The sequence below is a fragment of the Ranitomeya variabilis genome, chromosome 6 (assembly GCF_051348905.1).
Source record: "Ranitomeya variabilis isolate aRanVar5 chromosome 6, aRanVar5.hap1, whole genome shotgun sequence".
In the NCBI taxonomy this organism is placed as follows: Eukaryota; Metazoa; Chordata; class Amphibia; order Anura; family Dendrobatidae; genus Ranitomeya; species Ranitomeya variabilis.
This window is the reverse complement of record NC_135237.1, coordinates 73,113,259-73,133,498: the sequence shown is the minus strand read 5'-3', so window position 1 is coordinate 73,133,498 and position 20,240 is coordinate 73,113,259. Positions and strand designations below refer to the sequence as shown.

At 44.1% G+C, this 20,240-nt stretch overlaps 1 protein-coding gene across 9 annotated transcripts in view; it reads right to left on the bottom strand.

Annotated features, from left to right (window-relative positions):
• KMT2C (lysine methyltransferase 2C) overlaps positions 1 to 20,240 on the bottom strand; it is a 302,911-nt gene that overhangs the window by 168,763 nt on the left and 113,908 nt on the right. For all 9 annotated transcript variants that reach the window (XM_077268634.1, XM_077268636.1, XM_077268635.1 and 6 more), the window contains 2 exons: positions 19,237 to 19,382; positions 19,048 to 19,157 (listed from right to left, as the gene is read on the bottom strand). In XM_077268634.1, coding sequence (XP_077124749.1) covers positions 19,048 to 19,157; positions 19,237 to 19,382 — 256 coding nt within the window. The remainder of the gene's footprint in view (positions 1 to 19,047; positions 19,158 to 19,236; positions 19,383 to 20,240) is intronic.

Genomic DNA, 20,240 nt, shown 5'->3' with positions numbered 1-20,240 from the left:
ATGTGCACACGTAGGAAGGGTCCTCTGCGGGTTCTCCCGCAGCGGATTTGATAAATCTGCAGGGCAAAACCTGCAGATTTATCGCGGTTTGTCTTGCGGTTTCTGCTGCGGGTTTAGGCTACTTTCACACTAGCGTCGTGCACTGCACGTCGCTATGCGTCGTTCTGGAGAAAAAACGCATCCTGCAAAAGTGCTTGCAGGATGCGTTTTTTCTCCAGGTTGCGTCGTGTTGTGTCGGACCGTCGGCACAAAAAAAAGTTACATGTAACATTTTTTTGTGCGTCGTTCCCGTCTTTTCTGACCGCGCATACGCGGCCGGAACTCCGCCCCTGCCTCCCCGCACCTCACAATGGGGCAGCGGATGCGATGTAAAACTGCATCCGCTGCCCCCGTTGCGCGGCGCTTTCAACGCTAGCGTCGATGCACTGCAACGTCGCATAGCGTTGTGCAGTGCACGACGCTAGTGTGAAAGTAGCCTTACTCCTGCACTTGTTTTACTATTGATGCTGCATATGCAGCATCAATAGTAATGTTAAAAATAATAAAAAATGGTTATACTCACCATCAGACGTCCTGATCTCCTCGGCGGTCCGGTTCCAAAGATGCTACGCGAGAAGGACCTTCGTGACGTAACAGTCATGTGACCGCGACGTCATCGCAGGTCCTGCTCGCATAGCAACCCTGCGACCGGACAGCCGCGTGCAGCGCTGAGAGGTGAGTATATTATTTTTTATTTTAATTCTTTTTTTTTTTTTTTTTTTTTTTACACAAATATGGTTCCCAGGGCCTGGAGGAGAGTCTCCTCTCCTCCACCCCGGGTACCATTCGCACATGATCCGCTTACTTCCCGCATGGTGGGCATAGCCCCATGCAGGAAGTAAGCGGATCAATGCATTCCTATGTGTGCAGAATCGCCGCGATTCCGCACAAAGAAGTGACATGCTGCAGATTGTAAACCACTGCATTCCCGCGCGGTTTTTCCTGCAGCATGTGCACAGCTTTTTCGGTTTCCCATAGGTTTACATTGAACTGTAAACTCATGGGAAACTGCTGCGGACCCGCAGCTGCAGAAACGCTGCGGATCCGCAGCAAAATCCGCAACATGTGCACATACCCTAACAATCAGAAGCTGAAGACTGCAGGAGGGGGGTGGGTGGAACTACTTTTTTATTCTTTTGATTATGTAATATAACGGCAATGATCCTTCCAAATGGCAGTCAGGGGGGGCACTTGGACATGTAATTACTAATTCAAAGCCCAAAAATAAAATGGAGACAGATCTTCATACACATGACCCTGTTCTACAGGGAAGTGCTAAACCTATAATGTTCGGAAAAAAAAATTGATATCTTCATTAAGACTAAGTCCAAGATTATGATCGATCGGGGTCCGTGTACCAAGATCCCACCCAACAACTTAGACACAAGGAGAGAAGCAAGGAGCCGAGCGCTATTCTCTTCTGACAAATGTCTGAACGGAGAGTCAGATGTTTAGCACCATATGAATTACTAGCAGAGGAGCGCTTATTTTTGCCACAAGTAAATGTATACAAAGTTTTGATGCATTAATAATGTAACGGAGTGACAACATTATCATCATTGAAGCTTTAGAGCCATCAATGCATCTAAATTACAAAAAAATAAAATAAAGAAAAAACCCACAACTTTACAGCACGAAGGCTCCAGCGCGGCTTCACCTGCCAAATCCTTGTCAGGCCTTTTATGACGCATGAGTCATGTATCTACCAGGAATCATAACTGTTAAGTTAATTAGATCCCTCAGATTAATATGCTTCGTGCAGATCAGCATTGATTTTTCTAACCATTTAACAATGTCCCAAAACAGATGTGCAGCCCAGCAAACTCACTGCGCCTTCATGTTTACAAAGTGTGATGACATTTTTACAATTATGCATAATCTGCTCAGCCCGTATTAAGGAGAGACAGAATAATTCTTTGCCATCTGCTTTTTAATTTCACATTCGCTTCCACTGCACGTTAAGCTAATAAGTGCTTTTACAAAGCATGCACGTAAAAAAGGAGAGAGAATGAAACTAAGTATTAATTCTACTTCTGGAAAGACTGTCCCCAGAGGCGTCACGGCTTCTCTATTGGATCCATTATGGAAGAGATGTTACTGGCGCTGATATGAACACATGCCAGCAACTTCCAAGTTATAGAAAATGGTCCTCCAGATCTTTCTACTACGTAAGCCTCATTCATACACTTATCACGAAATTAAAAAAAAAACAGTTATCTTATTAGATCCACTTTTCAGCCATTTTGGCCCATGCCTTCATTTTTATCATGTTGGGGTTTTTTTTTATTCTCGTGGTAAAAACAAAACAAAAAAACAATGCATTTTGTAACATGACGTGGATGTGCTATGCTTTTTTTCCCCCAAAACGCGTCGATTTACATTGGGTTTGGGATCTGTAACTCGGATAAAAAATGTAGTTAATTTTCTTCTTTTTGCAGAAACTCAGTTCACCAAAAAATAAATAAAAGCAGACATGTGAACAGTGCCATAATTGTAAGGCAGCAAATGTGAAAAATTGACATCTGAATGAGGCCTAACGTCCCCCCATACACAATACATAGCCGTGAGCCAAAAGATCGTTCAGCCAATCATGTCGCCCACAGCTCTCTCCCCCGACCTCTCCTGTGTTCGCCATGACCGAGGTTCACGTATGGCCGGCTAATAACAATCCATGTGCGCATGTTTATTTCTAGAACTGGATGGTCCACTGACTGACATCTGAGAAAGTATTTAACTCCTAAGGAATGAAGTATGTTGGATATTATTCTTGCTTGATGCTCCTTCCCCTCCACAGCAAACATTAGCTAAGATGTACAGTCACTGCCGCAGACGGTATCAGGACTGCAGGGACTGGGGAGCCACAAACGCATGGTGACGTCGGGTACCATTGGTGGTTTACAGCCACTGACAGATATATTAAGCATCAGAATTCTACCTTACTTCGTGCAAAAACGCTCTTACATGTAGTTGCACCATATTTATTATGTGTGTTAGACACTTTTTTGCACAAGCTAGACAAGGAGGTGTGGCCTAACAGGAAAGGGGAGTGGTCTGTGGTAAAAGGGGAATGGCTAGACCAGGTACACTGAGTGCTGGAAGCTTGGAGCAAACCACTAAGTCTACGTTCACATTAGCGTTCGGCGCCGCAGCGTCGGGCGCCGCCGCATGCGTCGCTATATTTAACATGGGGGCGCATGGACATGCGTTGTGCTGCGTTTTGCGACACATGCGTTTTTTTGGCCGCAAGCGTTGGGCGCAGAGATCGCAGCAAGTTGCATTTTTTTTGCGTCCAACTTTCGGCGAAAAAGGACGCATGCGTCGCAAAACGCAGCGTTTTAGCATGCATTTTGTTGCGTTTTTGTTTGCGTTGTGCGACGCAGCGGCGCACAACGCAAATGTGAACGTAGCCTAACTGGTATAAACCTAAGACAAGAAAGCCTGAAAATGCATCAAACAGCACTGTCCAGTCTTCATCTACAGTTACACTGTCAATTGTTCTACAGTTTTAGCAAATTTCCCCAACTATTCCAATTCATCTCATATGTGTTCAGTGAGGTCCAGGCCATTCGTCTACACAGGTTAGTGGAGTTCTTTACTTTTTAATAGTCACATCTTCGTGAAAGGAGGCAATGTTGTAATAAAATAGAACAAGGTCTAACCCATCTTATTAATACAAAGTTGCTAGTCAGAGGTGTAGCCGAGGTTATCCTGCGCGAATGAATATGGAGGGCTACCTGGCAGCGGGGCTACTAGTCCTCTAAATCATACACTGTGTGCAGAATTATTAGGCAAGTTGTATTTTAGAGGATTATTTTTATTATTGATCAACAACTATGTTCTCAATCAACCCAAAAGACTCAAATATCAAAGCTTAATATTTTTGGAAGTTGGAGTGGGTTACTTTTAGATTTGGCTATCTTAGGAGGATATCTGTTGGTGCAGGTAACTATTACAGCATTATTAGGCAACTTAATAAAAAACAAATATATTCCCATCTCACTTGTTTATTTTCACCAGGTAAACCAATATAACTGCACAAAAGTTCGAAATAAACATTTCTGACATGCAAAAACAAAACCCAAAAAATTAGTGCCCAATATAGCGACCTTTCTTTATGACGACACTCAGCAGCCGTCCATCCATAGATTCTGTCAGTTGCTTGATCTGTTTACGACCAACACTGCGTGCAGCAGCCACCGCAGCCTCCCAGACACCGCTCCGAGAGGTGGACTGTTTTCCCTCCCTGTAGATCTCACATTTTATGAGGAACCACAGGTTCTCTATGGGGTTCAGATCAGGTGAACAAGGGGGCCATGTCATTATTTTTTCTTCTTTGAGACCTTTACTGGCCAGCCACGCTGTGGAGTAGTTGGAGGCATGTGATGGAGCATTGTTCTGCATGAAAATCATGTTTTAATTAAACGATACCGACTTCTTCCTGTACCACTGCTTGAAGAAGTTGTCTTCCAGAAACTGGCAGTAGGTCTGGGAGTTGAGCTTCACTCCATCCTCAACCTGAAAAGGTCCCACAAGTTCATCTTTGATGATACCAGCCCATACCAGTACCCCACCACCACCTTGCTGGCGTCTAAATCGGAGTGGAGCTCTCTGCCCTTTACTGATCCAGCCTCTGGCCCATCAAGAGTCACTCTCATTTCATCAGTCTGCTGCATCCCTCTGCAAGACATCTCACAATTTTGGACTTTTCAGAGCCCGTCAAATCTCTCCTAACCCATTTTGCCAAAGGAAAGGAAGTTGCCTAATAATTAAGCACACCTCATATAGGGTGTTGATGTCATTAGACAACACCCCTCCTCATTACAGAGATGCACATCACCTGATTTACTTCATTGGAAGTTTGCTCTCAAGTCTGAACAGCTTGGAGTAGGACAACATGTATAAAAAGTATCATATGATCAAAACACAACTTGCCTAATAATTCTGCACACAGTATAATCTTCTGCTGACAGAACGAAGATTATATAAAAACTACACTAAACAGCTCAGTAAGTAATACATCACAGGAATCAGGGTCTCTGGCCCTACATTATGCTGCTCTTAAAATATAAAACTAAATCTGGTGACAGATTCCCTTTAAGGCCATTAGCTGCAGCATTTATGTCATTGATAGATGGGATGTCATCACTGCCGGAATAGTTGAGAGTTCAAGAAGTAAATAATGCTCATTTAGTTTTATAGAATTCCCTACTTTTTGATAACTTTTGAAAATTATCAGAACGAAAGTATGTTAAAATAAAACAAACAAAAAAAACGTGAAGATTACGCTTCCAAAAAAAATTCCTATTTTCCAATTAAAAATGTAAGACCAAGCAGACAAGAGTGATATGGAGAGCTCACCCGCTGACATTTCACCGCCAAGCTAAATGAAGTGAGAATCTGAAAGCATCTAATAGAAGACATAACTGTGAAGAATATGACTGGGCTGCTTCCTGTGTCACCTACATCTCCCCTCTTTTAACCTTTATGTCTTGCACATGAATGAACACATTGCGGCTCCTGTGACCTTTACACAGGGACCGATCCATCACACATTTCCGCGTGATGCAGCAAACAAATGGTGGCACGATCATCAGTAACGGGCGAGGCCCTGTCTGATGCTCATGGGCTCTGTGTGAACCATTTGCGATCTTATTACAATAAAAAAAAACTAAGATATGGTATTATGATCACAGAGCTCTAGATACCAAGTACAACTCGGATCACTTTGCATTGAGCCCAGCTATATAGCACTGGGCTAACGTTTTACGCAGGTGTGCAAAAAATGCTGCAAAGTAACAATGCTTTCATAACTCGAAGTATCAATAGTTTAATTTTATCTATTGATTGAATGCAAAGTAAATGAACAAACGACAAATCTAAAATAAAAACCCATGTTTGGTGTGACCGCCCATTGCCTTCAAAACAGCGTCAATTGTTCTAGGTACACTTGAATCAGGGATTTGGTAGGATTATATATAGTCAGGGGTATGAGTATCAATTATGAGTGTCAATCAGGTGCTAATGATCATCACCTTCAGGCTGAAACACAGTCATTAACTGAAACGGAAGGAACTGGGTGAGGAACAGACAAAATCTGCTACAAAAGGGTGAGATTATGGAAGACAGGTTCACATCACCAGACACAAGGTAGTTCTACTGCAACAACAAGATCTCTCCCAGGCAAAGATTTCAAAGCAGACAGGAGTTTCAAGATGCGATGTTCAAGCTCTTTTGATGAAGCACCAAGCAATGGGCAACAATGAGGACCGTAGACACGGTGGTCAGCCAAAGATACTTACTGAGGCATTTCAAAGACCCATTACGCTTACTTCCCCTTGAAATTGGAAGATGTCCAGCAGTGCCATCAGTTTAGAACTGGCAACCAGCAAGACCCAGGTCCATCAATCTACTGCTTGGAAAAGTCTGGCAAGAAATGTTCTATATAGAAGAATTGAGCCCAAAAAGCCATGACTTCAACAAGGTAACAAGGCCAAGTGACTCAACTCTGCTGGAAAACATAGGGGTGCGCATTGTTTGGATCCTGGTGACGCCATAAAAGGTACAGGTACTCCCATATATTTTTGGACTATCGGATTTTTTGCACTCAGCACTTTATTCTGTTCAAGGTTTTTGCACATTGCACATAGCACTGTTGCACAAGGTTATAACCCACGTCTTGCACTGTGGGGAATATATCTTAAGCCCAATATTTTAATCATATACTATTTATTTTATTATTTTTTCTATCACTTGTGACACACAATAGTTCATAGTCCTGAATGAGAGCCCTGAGGTTAACCCTTCCTTATGTGGTACACCCTATGCCTATTTTTTGTATATATTGGTGAATAATTATTTATATATATGTCACCTATTATATTGTTTTTATATTTTTTTATATATTTTCCAACATGTGCACATGAAATATGCTATTACCAGCTTAAATAAAGTAATTTTAAAACATATAACCTGTGCCATCAATTCCTTGGTATTTGGTCTTAAACTCTGGTGGTTGGTACCTGTTAGTAACTAGGGTGCAGAAAAATGGCAGCAGTTGCTCTGGACTGGTGAATCAAAAATAGGGAAATATTTGACTGTAACAGACGTAAGTTTATCCACCAAAGCGCTGGAGAGCGATACAATAATGAGTGTTTGCAAGAACAGTGAAGCTAAGTGGAAGGGCCTAGCACTGCATTTCAGCACATCGAGTTTGAGATTTGGTCAGGATTAAAAATGTTCTCAATGCTGAGAAATTCAGGCAGATACTTAGGCTACGTTCACATTAGCGTTAAGCTAATGTGCGTCGGGTTTGCGTCGGCGACGCAGCGGCGACGCATGCGTCATGCGCCCCCTATACTTAACATGGGGGACGCATGCGTTTTTTTTTGTTGCGTTGTGCCACACATGCGTCTTTTTTGCCGCAAGCGTCGGACCAAGAAAACGCAACAAGTTGCATTTTTCTTGCGTCCGATTTTCGGCAAAAACCGACGCATGCGTCGCAAAACGCAGCGTTTTTGCGTGCGTTTTGCCGCGTTTTGCGTGCGTTGTGCGTTGCGTCGCCGACGCAGCGGCGCACAACGCTAGTGTGAACTTAGCCTTAGCTCTACAATTGGTTCCAAATGTATTCTGCAGCAGGACAATGAGCGCAACAATGCCATTAAGAATTACCTTCAGAGTAAAGAAGAACAATAAGTCCTGGAAGTGATTATATTGCCCCTACAGCGCCCTGATCCCAACATCGAGCCTGCCCGGGATTACATGTAGAGACAGAGGGATTTGCACAAGTGACATCTACAGAAGATCTCTGGTTAGTCCTCCAAGATGTTTAGAACAACCTCCTTAGGCTAAGTTCACATTAGCGTTCGGGGGCTTTGCGGAGGGCTGCGGACGTCCTCCATTATGCAACACCTACTTCCGCATGCGTGCTGCGTACCTATCTTTTACATTGGGTATGCAGGACATGCAGATACGTTGTTCACACGTACCCGCTGACCGCACAGGAACGCAATGCATCCGCATACATCAGCATGTCCTGCATACCCAATGTTAAAAATAGGCATGCACGACACATGCAGAAGTATGCGGAAGGAGGCGGGGCTTAGCGGAGCACATACGCAGCCCTCCGCAAAGCCCCCGAACGCTAATGTGAACCCGGCCTTACTGAGGTCCTTCAAAACTGTACACATTGATACCTTATCGGCAGTGCAAAATTTAACATCGCTACTTATCCGCTAGACATGAATGATTGGCCACGTCTCTACATTAGTAATATTCTCTGCAGTGATTACTTTACAGAACATTTGGCAGATGATTATAAAAACTTCTGTAACACTGTGCACATTTAAAAAGCACAACTCCCTTCAAAGTTTTTATCATGTTAACATATTGCAGTCAACATATATAGCACTGTGTACTTACAATTGCTCATTTTGCCTTTCTACCCAGTTAATTCTTCTCTTTTCCATTAGGTCTATGATATCACATGAACAAAAAGTGACTAGCTTTATTCTTCTAAGCTAAAGGTAAAAACAAGATGTCTATTTTCCCTGTATGAACCATTATGTCACTACAAAAGTCCTTGGCAGGTGGAGGAAGGAGCAACTGGGTCAGAAGTTGAGGAGGGGAATGATAAATGCAGAGATAAGAGGCTTCCTGTTTCTACATAGAGAAGAGAAAACAGAAGAATTTAATGGGTAGAAAGGCAAAATGAGCAATTGTAAGTACACAGTGCTCTATAATATAATGGTTGCAATAGATTGAGGATTCACATGTTGATGGGAGGAGTGTCTCTTTAATTTTATAGTTATCCCCATCAGTGTGAACCTGGCAGCTAAAATATATATGCTACAAATTCAGCGTAAAGCAGCTGTTTTCTTAATGCTTGTAAACTGCTCATCTGTTCCCCTACCTGTTCTAGTCACAATAAGCGTCTGTCTTGGCAAAGCCTGGGATTTAATGATTTGAGAAGCAGGCATACTTTCTTGAGAGTTCTGGGTATTGTTAAAATCTGTTTGCAGACGTGTTTTTCTACGGCAGCTGGCAACACTTTAGGAGCTTGCTATAAGTTAGGAAACACATATATAGCCCGCACAACTATGCAACACTTGCTGTAATAGTCTTTAAAGAGCATGAACCAGAAGTGGCATCACTAGACTTTCATTATAATCTGGGATGGACTAACATTTGGAAATGTGAAGTTAGGCAGGACAACTAAAATAAATAATCTCAGGAATTGGCCACGAGTAGTAGCAACCTGCCATACTATCCACTCGTGCAGAATCTACAGAGAAGATGAAATGTTGGGACAAGTGCTCCTCACTTTAATGTATGGTGAATAGTAAGGCATGAAGGGAGAGGCTTCTGCCCAACCACAGTGTGAGATAATAAGGACAGTTAAAGAGATTGCCCACTACTTTTACATTGGTGACTTATCCTCAAGATAGGTCAGTGTTACTGACGAGCGAATGTACTCGGATAACCTTGTATCCGAGCATCAGGGCGTGCTCCCATATATTATGTTCCAGTCCCTGAGGCTGCACTTTAATTCACATTCATTCATACCTATGGGCAGGGCCGTATTTGCCACTAGGCACCCGAGGGCACGTGCCTAGGGCGGGGACGATGCGGGGGGGCGGCACCAGAGCAAGTGAGCAAGGTTTTTTTTTTTTTTTCCCACCTCCCGACCGCCCCAACCCCCGCCCCCCCAGGACCAGCCTCCCACCCACCCTCCGACCGACGCCCCCCCCGCCCTCCTTGAAGACGATACTCACCTTGCTCCAGCGATGCCTGGTCTCAGCTTCTGTAGCGCGTCCTGAGTGAGCGGTCATGTGGTACCGCTCATTAAGGCTCATGAATATGCGCATATTCATGAGCCTTAATGAAGCGGTATCACGTGACCGCTCACGCAGGAAGAAGGAGCTGCGAGCCTGCGCCTGTGCGCCGGGAGTCGGGACAGAGAGCCGGAGGGATGTCGCCGTCGACGCGCCCGCTTGGTGTGAGACAGCTGACAGGTGAGTATGAGGGACAGAGGACAGGGGGGATTGAAGGAGGACGGTAAGCCGCCCGTGCCATGGGAGAAGGAGCGGGGAGCGGAGGGGGGAGTGATGAGCCATGCATGGGGGGGAGGGGGGAGTGATGAGCCATGCATGGGGGGGGAGGGGGAGTGATGAGCCATGCATGGGGGGGAGGGGGGAGTGATGAGCCATGCATGGGGGGGGGGGGAGGGGGAGTGATGAGCCATGCATGGGGGGGGGGGAGGAGGGGGAGTGATGAGCCATGCATGGGGGGGGGGGAGGAGGGGGAGTGATGAGCCATGCATGGGGGGGGGAGGAGGGGGAGTGATGAGCCATGCATGGGGGGGGGAGGAGGGGGAGTGATGAGCCATGCATGGGGGGGGGGGAGGGGGGAGTGATGAGCCATGCATAGGGGGAATATGAGTCGTGCATACAAGAGGTGGGGGGGGGTTATGAGCCATGCATACAGCCAGGGGGGCGGATATGAGCCATGCATACAGGGGGGGGGGGGGGAATTATGAGCCATGCATACAGGAGGTGGGGGGGAATTATGAGCCATGCATAGGGGGATATGAGCCATGCATACAGGGGGGGAATTATGAGCCATGCATAGGGGGATATGAGCCATGCATACAGGGGGGCGGATATGAGCCATGCATAGGGGGATATGAGCCATGCATACAGGGGGGCGGATATGAGCCATGCATACAGGGGGGGGAATTATGAGCCATGCATAGGGGGATATGAGGCATGCATACGGGGGGGTGGATATCGGCCATGCATACAGGGGGGAATTATGAGCCATGCATACAGGAGGTGGGGGGGAATTATGAGCCATGCATATGGGGATATGAGCCATGCATACGGGGGGGGAATTATGAGCCATGCATACGCGGCGGGGAATTATGAGCCATGCATACGCGGGGGGATATGAGCCATGCATATGGGATGGGAGGAAGGTGAGCCATGCATACAAGATGGGAGGGCGGCATTATACACTATTGAGCATCATATGGGGTCATTATACAGTATGGAGCATCATGTGTGGTCATTATACAGTATGGAGCATCATGTGTGGCCAATATACAGTATGGAGCATCATGTGCGGTCATTATACAGTATGGAGCATCATGTGCGGTCATTATACAGTATGGAGCATCATGTGCGGTCATTATACAGTATGGAGCATCATGTGCGGTCATTATACAGTATGGAGCATCATGTGTGGTCATTATACAGTATGGAGCATCATGTGCGGTCATTATACAGTATGGAGCATCATGTGCGGTCATTATACAGTATGGAGCATCATGTGCGGTCATTATACAGTGTATGGAGCATCATGTGCGGTCATTATACAGTATTAAACATCATTTGTGGCCATTATACAGTATGGAGCATCATGTGCGGTCATTATACAGTATGGAGCATCATGTGTGGCCAATATACAGTATGGAGCATCATGTGCGGTTATTATACAGTATGGAACATCATGTGCGGTCATTATACAGTATTAAACATCATTTGTGGCCATTATACAGTATGGAGCATCATGTGTGGTCATTATACAGTGTATGGAGCATCATGTGGGGTCATTATACAGTATGGAGCATCATGTGCAGTCATTATACAGTATGGAGCATCATGTGTGGCCATTATACAGTATGGAGCATCATGTGCGGTCATTATACAGTGTATGGAGCATCATGTGGGGTCATTATACAGTATGGAGCATCATGTGCGGTCATTATACAGTATGGAGCATCATGTGTGGCCATTATACAGTATGGAGCATCATGTGCGGTCATTATACAGTGTATGGAGCATCATGTGCGGTCATTATACAGTGTATGGAGCATCATGTGCGGTCATTATACAGTGTATGGAGCATCATGTGCGGTCATTATACAGTGTATGGAGCATCATGTGCGGTCATTATACAGTGTATGGAGCATCATGTGCGGTCATTATACAGTATGGAGCATCATGTGTGGCCATATTTTTTTGGTTATAATTATTGTATATGAAACAGTTGTGATCAGCAGTGCTAAATGGGTGTGGTTGGGACTTGGATATGGGTGTGACTAGTTGTGAAATGGGTGTGGTCAGAGGCGTGGCCTAAAATTTGCCGCGGCGCACGTAGTGCGGTCATTATACAGTATGGAGCATCATGTGTGGCCAATATACAGTATGGAGCATCATGTGCGGTTATTATACAGTATGGAACATCATGTGCGGTCATTATACAGTATTAAACATCATTTGTGGCCATTATACAGTATGGAGCATCATGTGCGGTCATTATACAGTGTATGGAGCATCATGTGGGGTCATTATACAGTATGGAGCATCATGTGCAGTCATTATACAGTATGGAGCATCATGTGTGGCCATTATACAGTATGGAGCATCATGTGCGGTCATTATACAGTGTATGGAGCATCATGTGGGGTCATTATACAGTATGGAGCATCATGTGCGGTCATTATACAGTATGGAGCATCATGTGTGGCCATTATACAGTATGGAGCATCATGTGCGGTCATTATACAGTGTATGGAGCATCATGTGCGGTCATTATACAGTGTATGGAGCATCATGTGCGGTCATTATACAGTGTATGGAGCATCATGTGCGGTCATTATACAGTGTATGGAGCATCATGTGCGGTCATTATACAGTGTATGGAGCATCATGTGCGGTCATTATACAGTATGGAGCATCATGTGTGGCCATATTTTTTTGGTTATAATTATTGTATATGAAACAGTTGTGATCAGCAGTGCTAAATGGGTGTGGTTGGGACTTGGATATGGGTGTGACTAGTTGTGAAATGGGTGTGGTCAGAGGCGTGGCCTAAAATTTGCCGCGGCGCACGTAGTGCGCCGCAACCTCTATACCTCTTTCCCTTCAAGAGTTGGGAGGTATGGTACCGCATTTGCCAGATCACAGCAAGTGCCACAAATCCCATAGGGAATGAATGAAGCCAAGCGCAGTGTTGCCGTAAGTGATCCGTTGTAAGTGATCCGTTACGTGGCAGATGCAAAAAAACTGCCCCATCTGCTGCAAAAGGCTATTTTCGCAACAGCGATTCTTGCCAAAGTCACTGCCGATAGTGTCATACTCACCAATGGGGGGGGCAGCGCTAAAAGTGCCTATGGCAGCAGAAACTCTAAATACGGCCCTGCCTATGGGGCCGCAGTTATCTGGTTACTGCTATTGTATAAGAAAACCCAGCACAGACAGCATTCAGCGCTCTGTCATACTGCACATGCCCGGCCTCTTCTAATATGTAGCTGTAACACGGAGGACACTGGCAGGTCATGTGATTGCAATGATGCACTCCTGCACTATATAACCTGGCAGAAATGGCGACTTCTGACACACTCAGGATTCCTCTTCGCCTCCAGGTAATGGCTCCAGCTGCATAATGCCTAGTGGCCGGCAGTGTTTGCCCTCCAGCTGAGGGCTCCCCTCACATTACAGGACATTATGTGCATAGTTTCAATAACCCTTCACCAGCCTCCCTGATAAGGCTACTTTCACATTTGCGTTAGAATCCGCAGCGTATCATCCGCAACCGCATGCAAAAATGCATGCAAACGTCTGATAACGCAGCGTTTTTTTATCCGCATCAGCTTACGCATGATGGTAAAAAAAAATGCAGCGTTTGCATGCGTTTTTACATGTGTTTGCTCTTTTTTTGCGCATGCGTTTGATATTTCCAGGAGGGTGTGTCTTTAATGGGCATGCGCAGTCCAAAGTACGCAAGTGCATCAAACACATGCGTATACAAAGACATGTGTACGCATGCATTCCCATAGATAGTAATGCGGGTTTTTTGCCGCATTCCTTGCGCTAACAACCGCATACGTTTCTAGGTGGCTAATTGACGCCTCTAAAATTACTACATGTTGCGTTTACCGCGCCAAGCCGCAGACGACGAAAGCGTCGTCAAACGCGGCAAAACGCAACTGATCGCAGACACATGCGTCCCTAATGTTAAAGATAGGAAAACACAACGCCTGCGGAAAATTGTGGGAGAAACGCTGCGGACACAACCGCAAATGTGAAACCGGCCCAAGTGTTTCACAATAACTATATTTGTTGTTAACTGCTAAATATACAGTTCTCTTCTTCCCAACAGCCCCATAATGGGTTACTTAGCATCTAAAACAATAATACTAATTAATATATTCCTCCAATTCCCCAGGCTTTTTTGAAAACTCTGTTGGAACCAGTTTTGACAGGATATACGTATTTCCCAGTATACCAAGCACCTATATAATGCAATACCAGTATCCTTTCTACACCTATGCACTTATCTCGTTTTGCCGCTTGTACTTTTTAATTATTACTTTCAGTCCTTAACCTCGATTCAGGTCTAGCCTCAGCCTCCAGCACACTATGTACTGTTTGTTCTCCGCTATCTCTGGGAACTTTTTTCAAGACTATCGTCACCCACCATTTCTCATATGACGTACTATTTTTTCATTTGTCAATATAATATATGTGCCATGATAATATTATTTTCTTTTTATGGTTTTCTTTTTGAATAGGTTTATTCTCATATATTATTATTCTTTTGTTTTATTAGTATAAATGTTCTGATGAAGGTCCGGATGTGGACCGAAAACGTTCAACTTTTGTCTCTATGGATGCACATTGAATAAATAACTATCCACGCTAAAGTATTTTTGGAGTGCCAAGTTTCTCTATTGTCTGCACATTTGTAGCTGTTAGACAGCCTGAACACATGGGGGATTGTGCAGCAAACAGGAAATCCCCACAAGTGTTGAGGCTGTGTAACAGCCACAGGGACTTGGAGCATAATATATATGAGCACGCCCTGATGCTTGGATAACACCCGAGCGTACTTGGATAAGATGTTATCTGAACACGTTCGCTCATCACTAGTCATCATTATCAGATTGGTGGGTGTCAGACACTGGCACTCCTACTAGATCAGCTGCCATCTTCGCCAGTGATATAAACAGTGAACAGAGCGTCCGCTGTACAAGTGCTGGGCAGATCAGCAGCTCTTTTTGCATGAGAATAAAAGGTGATCTGCAGGACCCGGCAGCAGCCACTACAGTCTACAGAGCTGTGCTTTTCAGCCCTGCTCGATGCTTATATCCAGCCATCACCAGAAGCAATAACAGCTGCTCCAGATGGGGCGCAAGGTGGTGGACGCCACCAATCTGATACAGATGACCTATTATAAAGATAGGACATCAATAGAAAAGTAATGGACATCCCATTAACCTTAAAAGGATTATCCAGTGCCTATCAGTTCAGCATCAGGAGCTGCTGACATTTTGTGCAGTTATAACACATGCTGTATATACATCCTAATAACTGAAAAAAAGTGTGCCTGATACCGCCTGCATGTGAAGTGTCCTACTATATAATACTGCTAAGAAAAATAACGTTTAAGACATTGCTTGGATACAGGTTAATTTATACAAACTATAAGATTGTAAGCAAATTGAGGAAATCATATGTAACAATGTTACACCTGCTTACATAGGTCGTAATAGCGAGATATCAAATATATATATATATATATATATATATATATATATATATATATATATATATATATATATATATATATATATATTTGATATCTCGCTATTACGACCTATATATATATATATATACACATACACACACACACACTCACTGGCCACTTTATTAGGTACACCTGTCCAACTTCTTGTTAACACTTAATTTCTAATCAGCCAATCACATGGCGGCAACTCAGTGCATTTAGGCATGTAGACATGGTCAAGACAATCTCCTGCAGTTCAAACCGAGCATCAGTATGGGGAAGAAAGGTGATTTGAGTGCCTTTGAACGTGGCATGGTTGTTGGTGCCAGAAGGGCTGGTCTGAGTATTTCAGAAACTGCTGATCTACTGGGATTTTCACGCACAACCATCTCTAGGGTTTACAGAGAATGGTCCGAAAAAGAAAAAAAATCCAGTGAGCGGCAGTTCTGTGGGCGGAAATGCCTTGTTGATGCCAGAGGTCAGAGGAGAATGGGCAGACTGGTTCGAGCTGATAGAAAGGCAACAGTGACTCAAATCGCCACCCGTTACAACCAAGGTAGGCCTAAGAGCATCTCTGAACGCAGAAGACCACACCGGGTACCACTCCTTTCAGCTAAGAACAGGAAACTGAGGCTACAATTTGTACAAGCTCATCGAAATTGGACAGTAGAAGATTGGAAAAACGTTGCTTGGTCTGATGAGTATCGATTTCTGCTGCGACATTCGGATGGTAGGGTCAGATTTTGGCGTAAACAACATGAAAGCATGGATCCATCCTGCCTTGTATAGAGCATCTTTGGGATGTGCAGCCGACAAATCTGCGGCAACTGTGTGATGCCATCATGTCAATATGGACCAAAATCTCTGAGGAATTCTTCCAGCACCTTGTTGAATCTATGCCACGAAGAATTGAGGCAGTTCTGAAGGCAAAAGGGGGTCCAACCCGTTACTAGCATGGTGTACCTAATAAAGTGGCCGGTGAGTGTGTGTGTGTATATATGTGTATATATATATATATATATATATATATATATATATATATATATATATATATATATATATATATATATATATATATATATATATATATATAGAGAGGATAGATATAAGGAAAAATGTAAATTTTTATATTTCCACATTTTAAACACCAGGAGGTAAATTGCCCACATTTCACATGAAGATCAAATGTAATTCTCTCTCGCATTACGACTGCTGTAAAAGTGGGCGGGATCTGCTAGCCTGTGTCTGATGTTACTCCTCCCCTCAACTTATGGGTGTTTGCAAAAAGAGAGGGGAGGCTAAAGGCCCAGGTGGTGGTATTGGTGATTGCAGTGTGACACTGACATGTACACAGCGTCCCAGAGGACTGCCAGCAGGGCGGATTCTACCGTACCTGGTAATTGAGGTGTAAATTATAATGGCGCCCCTCCCTGAAGTGCAATATAAACATGCAGTGAATAAACGCAATTCCTCTATTGGTTTTTTGTGATTCACTTTGTGGTAAAAATGACCTGATAACATTATTCTCCAGGTCGGTACGATTATGGCTATACCAAACTAGTATACTTTTTTCTATCATTATAGCATTAAAAAAAATTCTAAAGTTTGCATATAAAAAAAGGTTTGTGGTACAATATTTAGAGACTAGTGATGAGCGAGAGTACTCGTTGCTCTTGGGTGGTCTCTGAGTATTTGTAACTTCTTGGAGATTTACTTTTCATCGCCGCAGCGTAATGATTTAGAGATACTAGCCTGCTTAATTACATGTGGGGATTCCCTAGCAACCAGGCAACCCCCACATATACTCAGCCTGTCTAGTAGCTGTAAATCATTCAGCTGCGGCGATGAAAACTAAATCTGTGAGCACTAAAATACCCGGAGGTCACCTGAGCAACGAGTATATTCACTCATCACTATTAGAGACCAGTATTGATTTTATTTTTCTGTTGTTTGAGATACGAGAATAGCTTTTTGTGTGGAGAGCATACATGTTTATTGATACCAATTTGTGATGCATACAAATGTTTTGATCGCTTTTTATTGCATTTTTTTTTGTTTAGGGAGGTGTGGCGACCGACAAAAAAGGCAATTCTGACAGCTTGATTATTTTCAGCTTACGGCATTTCCAGTAGATTTTAATTAATTTTATGTTTTGATTAAGTGGACTTTTATGGATGTGGCAATATTAATCATGTTTAGGCTGGGGTCACACTGCGTTATGGCAGTCCGTTAGATGGACTGCGTTACACCACGGAATAACACGGTGTAACGCAGTCCGTTAACGCTGCCATTAACCCGTATTGCCCATAATCGGCATGCACTAGCGATGTGCCGTCCTTCAGTGACGGAGCCCCGGACGCGGGCTGCAGCGTCTGAGGCTCCGTCACCGCTAGCGCAGATGAATCATCTGCGCTAGCGGTATAGCATGACATGATGGCGCGTATGCTATGGCGTTAACGCAGCCCGTCAATGCTATGCGTTGAGCGGGCAGCTTTATTGCAGTATGAACCTGGCCTTACTTTATATATATAGAAAAAAAAAATTAAAGTGTTGTGTGGTGATCAGAACCGGCACTAGAGTGAAAGGCACAATCTACAAGCCCCCTTAAATACTTCCTTCTGCCACTGTTAGAATATGTTCACACGGTCGATATCTCCACATATGTGAAAAACTGAAATTATTCTCACCAGAGCAAAAACAGCTTTTCTTGTATGTGGGAAGAAGAAAAAAACGTCCTCCACCTCGTCCTGTCTGTGAAAATTCAAGTGCGGTCTGATTTTTTTTCATGGACCCATAGACTTGCCAGACCAAAATGGGACATTTCTCAGATTATATTTATGCGGACCACTCAGTCAGAGGAAGAAAAATAACTGTGCACAGTCCCAAAGAAAATCTTGAGTGAAAACCCCAGACTGCACTCGTACAGGAAAGTCTGTAGTGTGCACAAGCCGTTAGTGAATTCTGCTCCTGGGAAGGCTGGGTCATCAGGAAAGTTGTTCCTCGGAAAGTTTACTACCCAGCGTTCCCAGAAAAAGCTACAACTGGCAGCAGCTGAGGATCCTAATGCCATACTAAGGCATTAGAGAGGTTAGGGGCGAAATGATGGGGAGGGAAGTTTGCATTCCCCCCTCCTCAACACCTGCCCAGGTCACCATTCGCCGATCCTTACAGTGATCAGGGTGGAGCAGGTATATCATTGCAGGCCAATTACTGTGATCAGAGTGCTGCAGCCGACAAAGGTTTCACTGCTCCGATCTGATCACAGTGAGCAGCGGGAAATTGTAGCCCAGTGCACGGCCCTGAGCTATAATAAGATGTCGCTGAGCTCCACCTACACGGGGTTTGCACTGGTCACAGCAGAGACTGATGCAAGCATAAGAGATACGGGTGATCGCCGACCAAAGCCTCCTATGGACTAATTTCTAGTCACCCATAACTTACTTCTGTGCTCCCTGAGATGACCGCTTTGTCCACGTTGACCAAACCCTGGTCTTCAGAGTGGTGCACGCCTGGTGACCATTCTGCACAGCGCTGATGAGCCCAGCAATGACCTGGGGGAGAAAGGATTGCTTAGCACGTGCTGTAATGTGAATGATCCACAAGAGGAAACATAAAACTAAATGATCTTACCTGTAGGCTCAAACAAGAACTGGACGTGGATGTCATCAGGAAGGCCAACTTGAGACAGTTCATCCCAGAATTTGCTGCCCTGCTCCTCAGATGCCGTTTGGGTGCTTACACTTGTATAGGTGACATTGTGTAGTGGGGATTTTACTCTGTAGGAAAGAAGAGATAGAAGTAATAATGCCGCATGGCTCCGTACTATAGGAAGACAGGAGAAAGAGCAGCACAGCCTGACGAGAACAGGAAAATACTCCAAATGCCTGAAAATAATGTAATATATTATATACCGTATATTAAAAATAAATATATTCATCTAGTGTTATTCACACATGGATTTTCAAGAGAACTGAATTATACCAAGCCTTAAATGTTAAAATGTTTGTGTTGTTATCAGGGGTCAGGACATGTATAACTACTGCAGGTGGTTTCATTTATACCTATGTAACCGCATATGGCAGATGAATATAAAAAACAAACAAAAAAAACCCCACATATCTAAGTCCATATCCAGAATAGAAAGAAAACATCAAACCGGCACAAGGACGACTCGGAGAATTCTGAAAGAGCACATACACTTCCAATAGTCATGAGCCTTTAAAATGGAGAAAAGGGAGAGGAGGAGAATGCAGTTGCAGACTTGATTTGTGAAAAAGGATGGCGCTCAAGCTTTAGGTATGTTCACATTATGTATTTTGTTGGTGGTAAATCCAAAGTGTATGCCTTGAAAGTCATAGATATCCCAGGCTGTCCCTCGGATCTGCACTTTGTAGTGCTGCGAGTCTGCAAGAGGATTGTCCCCCAATCAATAGGGCTAATTCAAATGTGACTATCTCCTGGTTTCTGGACAAAAACCACTTACAGAAATGACTCGTCACTCATTAAAGCCATGCTCAAACCAGCAGCCATAGGAATAGCAACCCAGATTTCCCATTTGAAACACTAGGAGGTGGTTTGTGGGCACTGAAATCAATGTGTAAAACGCTCTGTGTAAGCGTACTATTAGTGTGCCG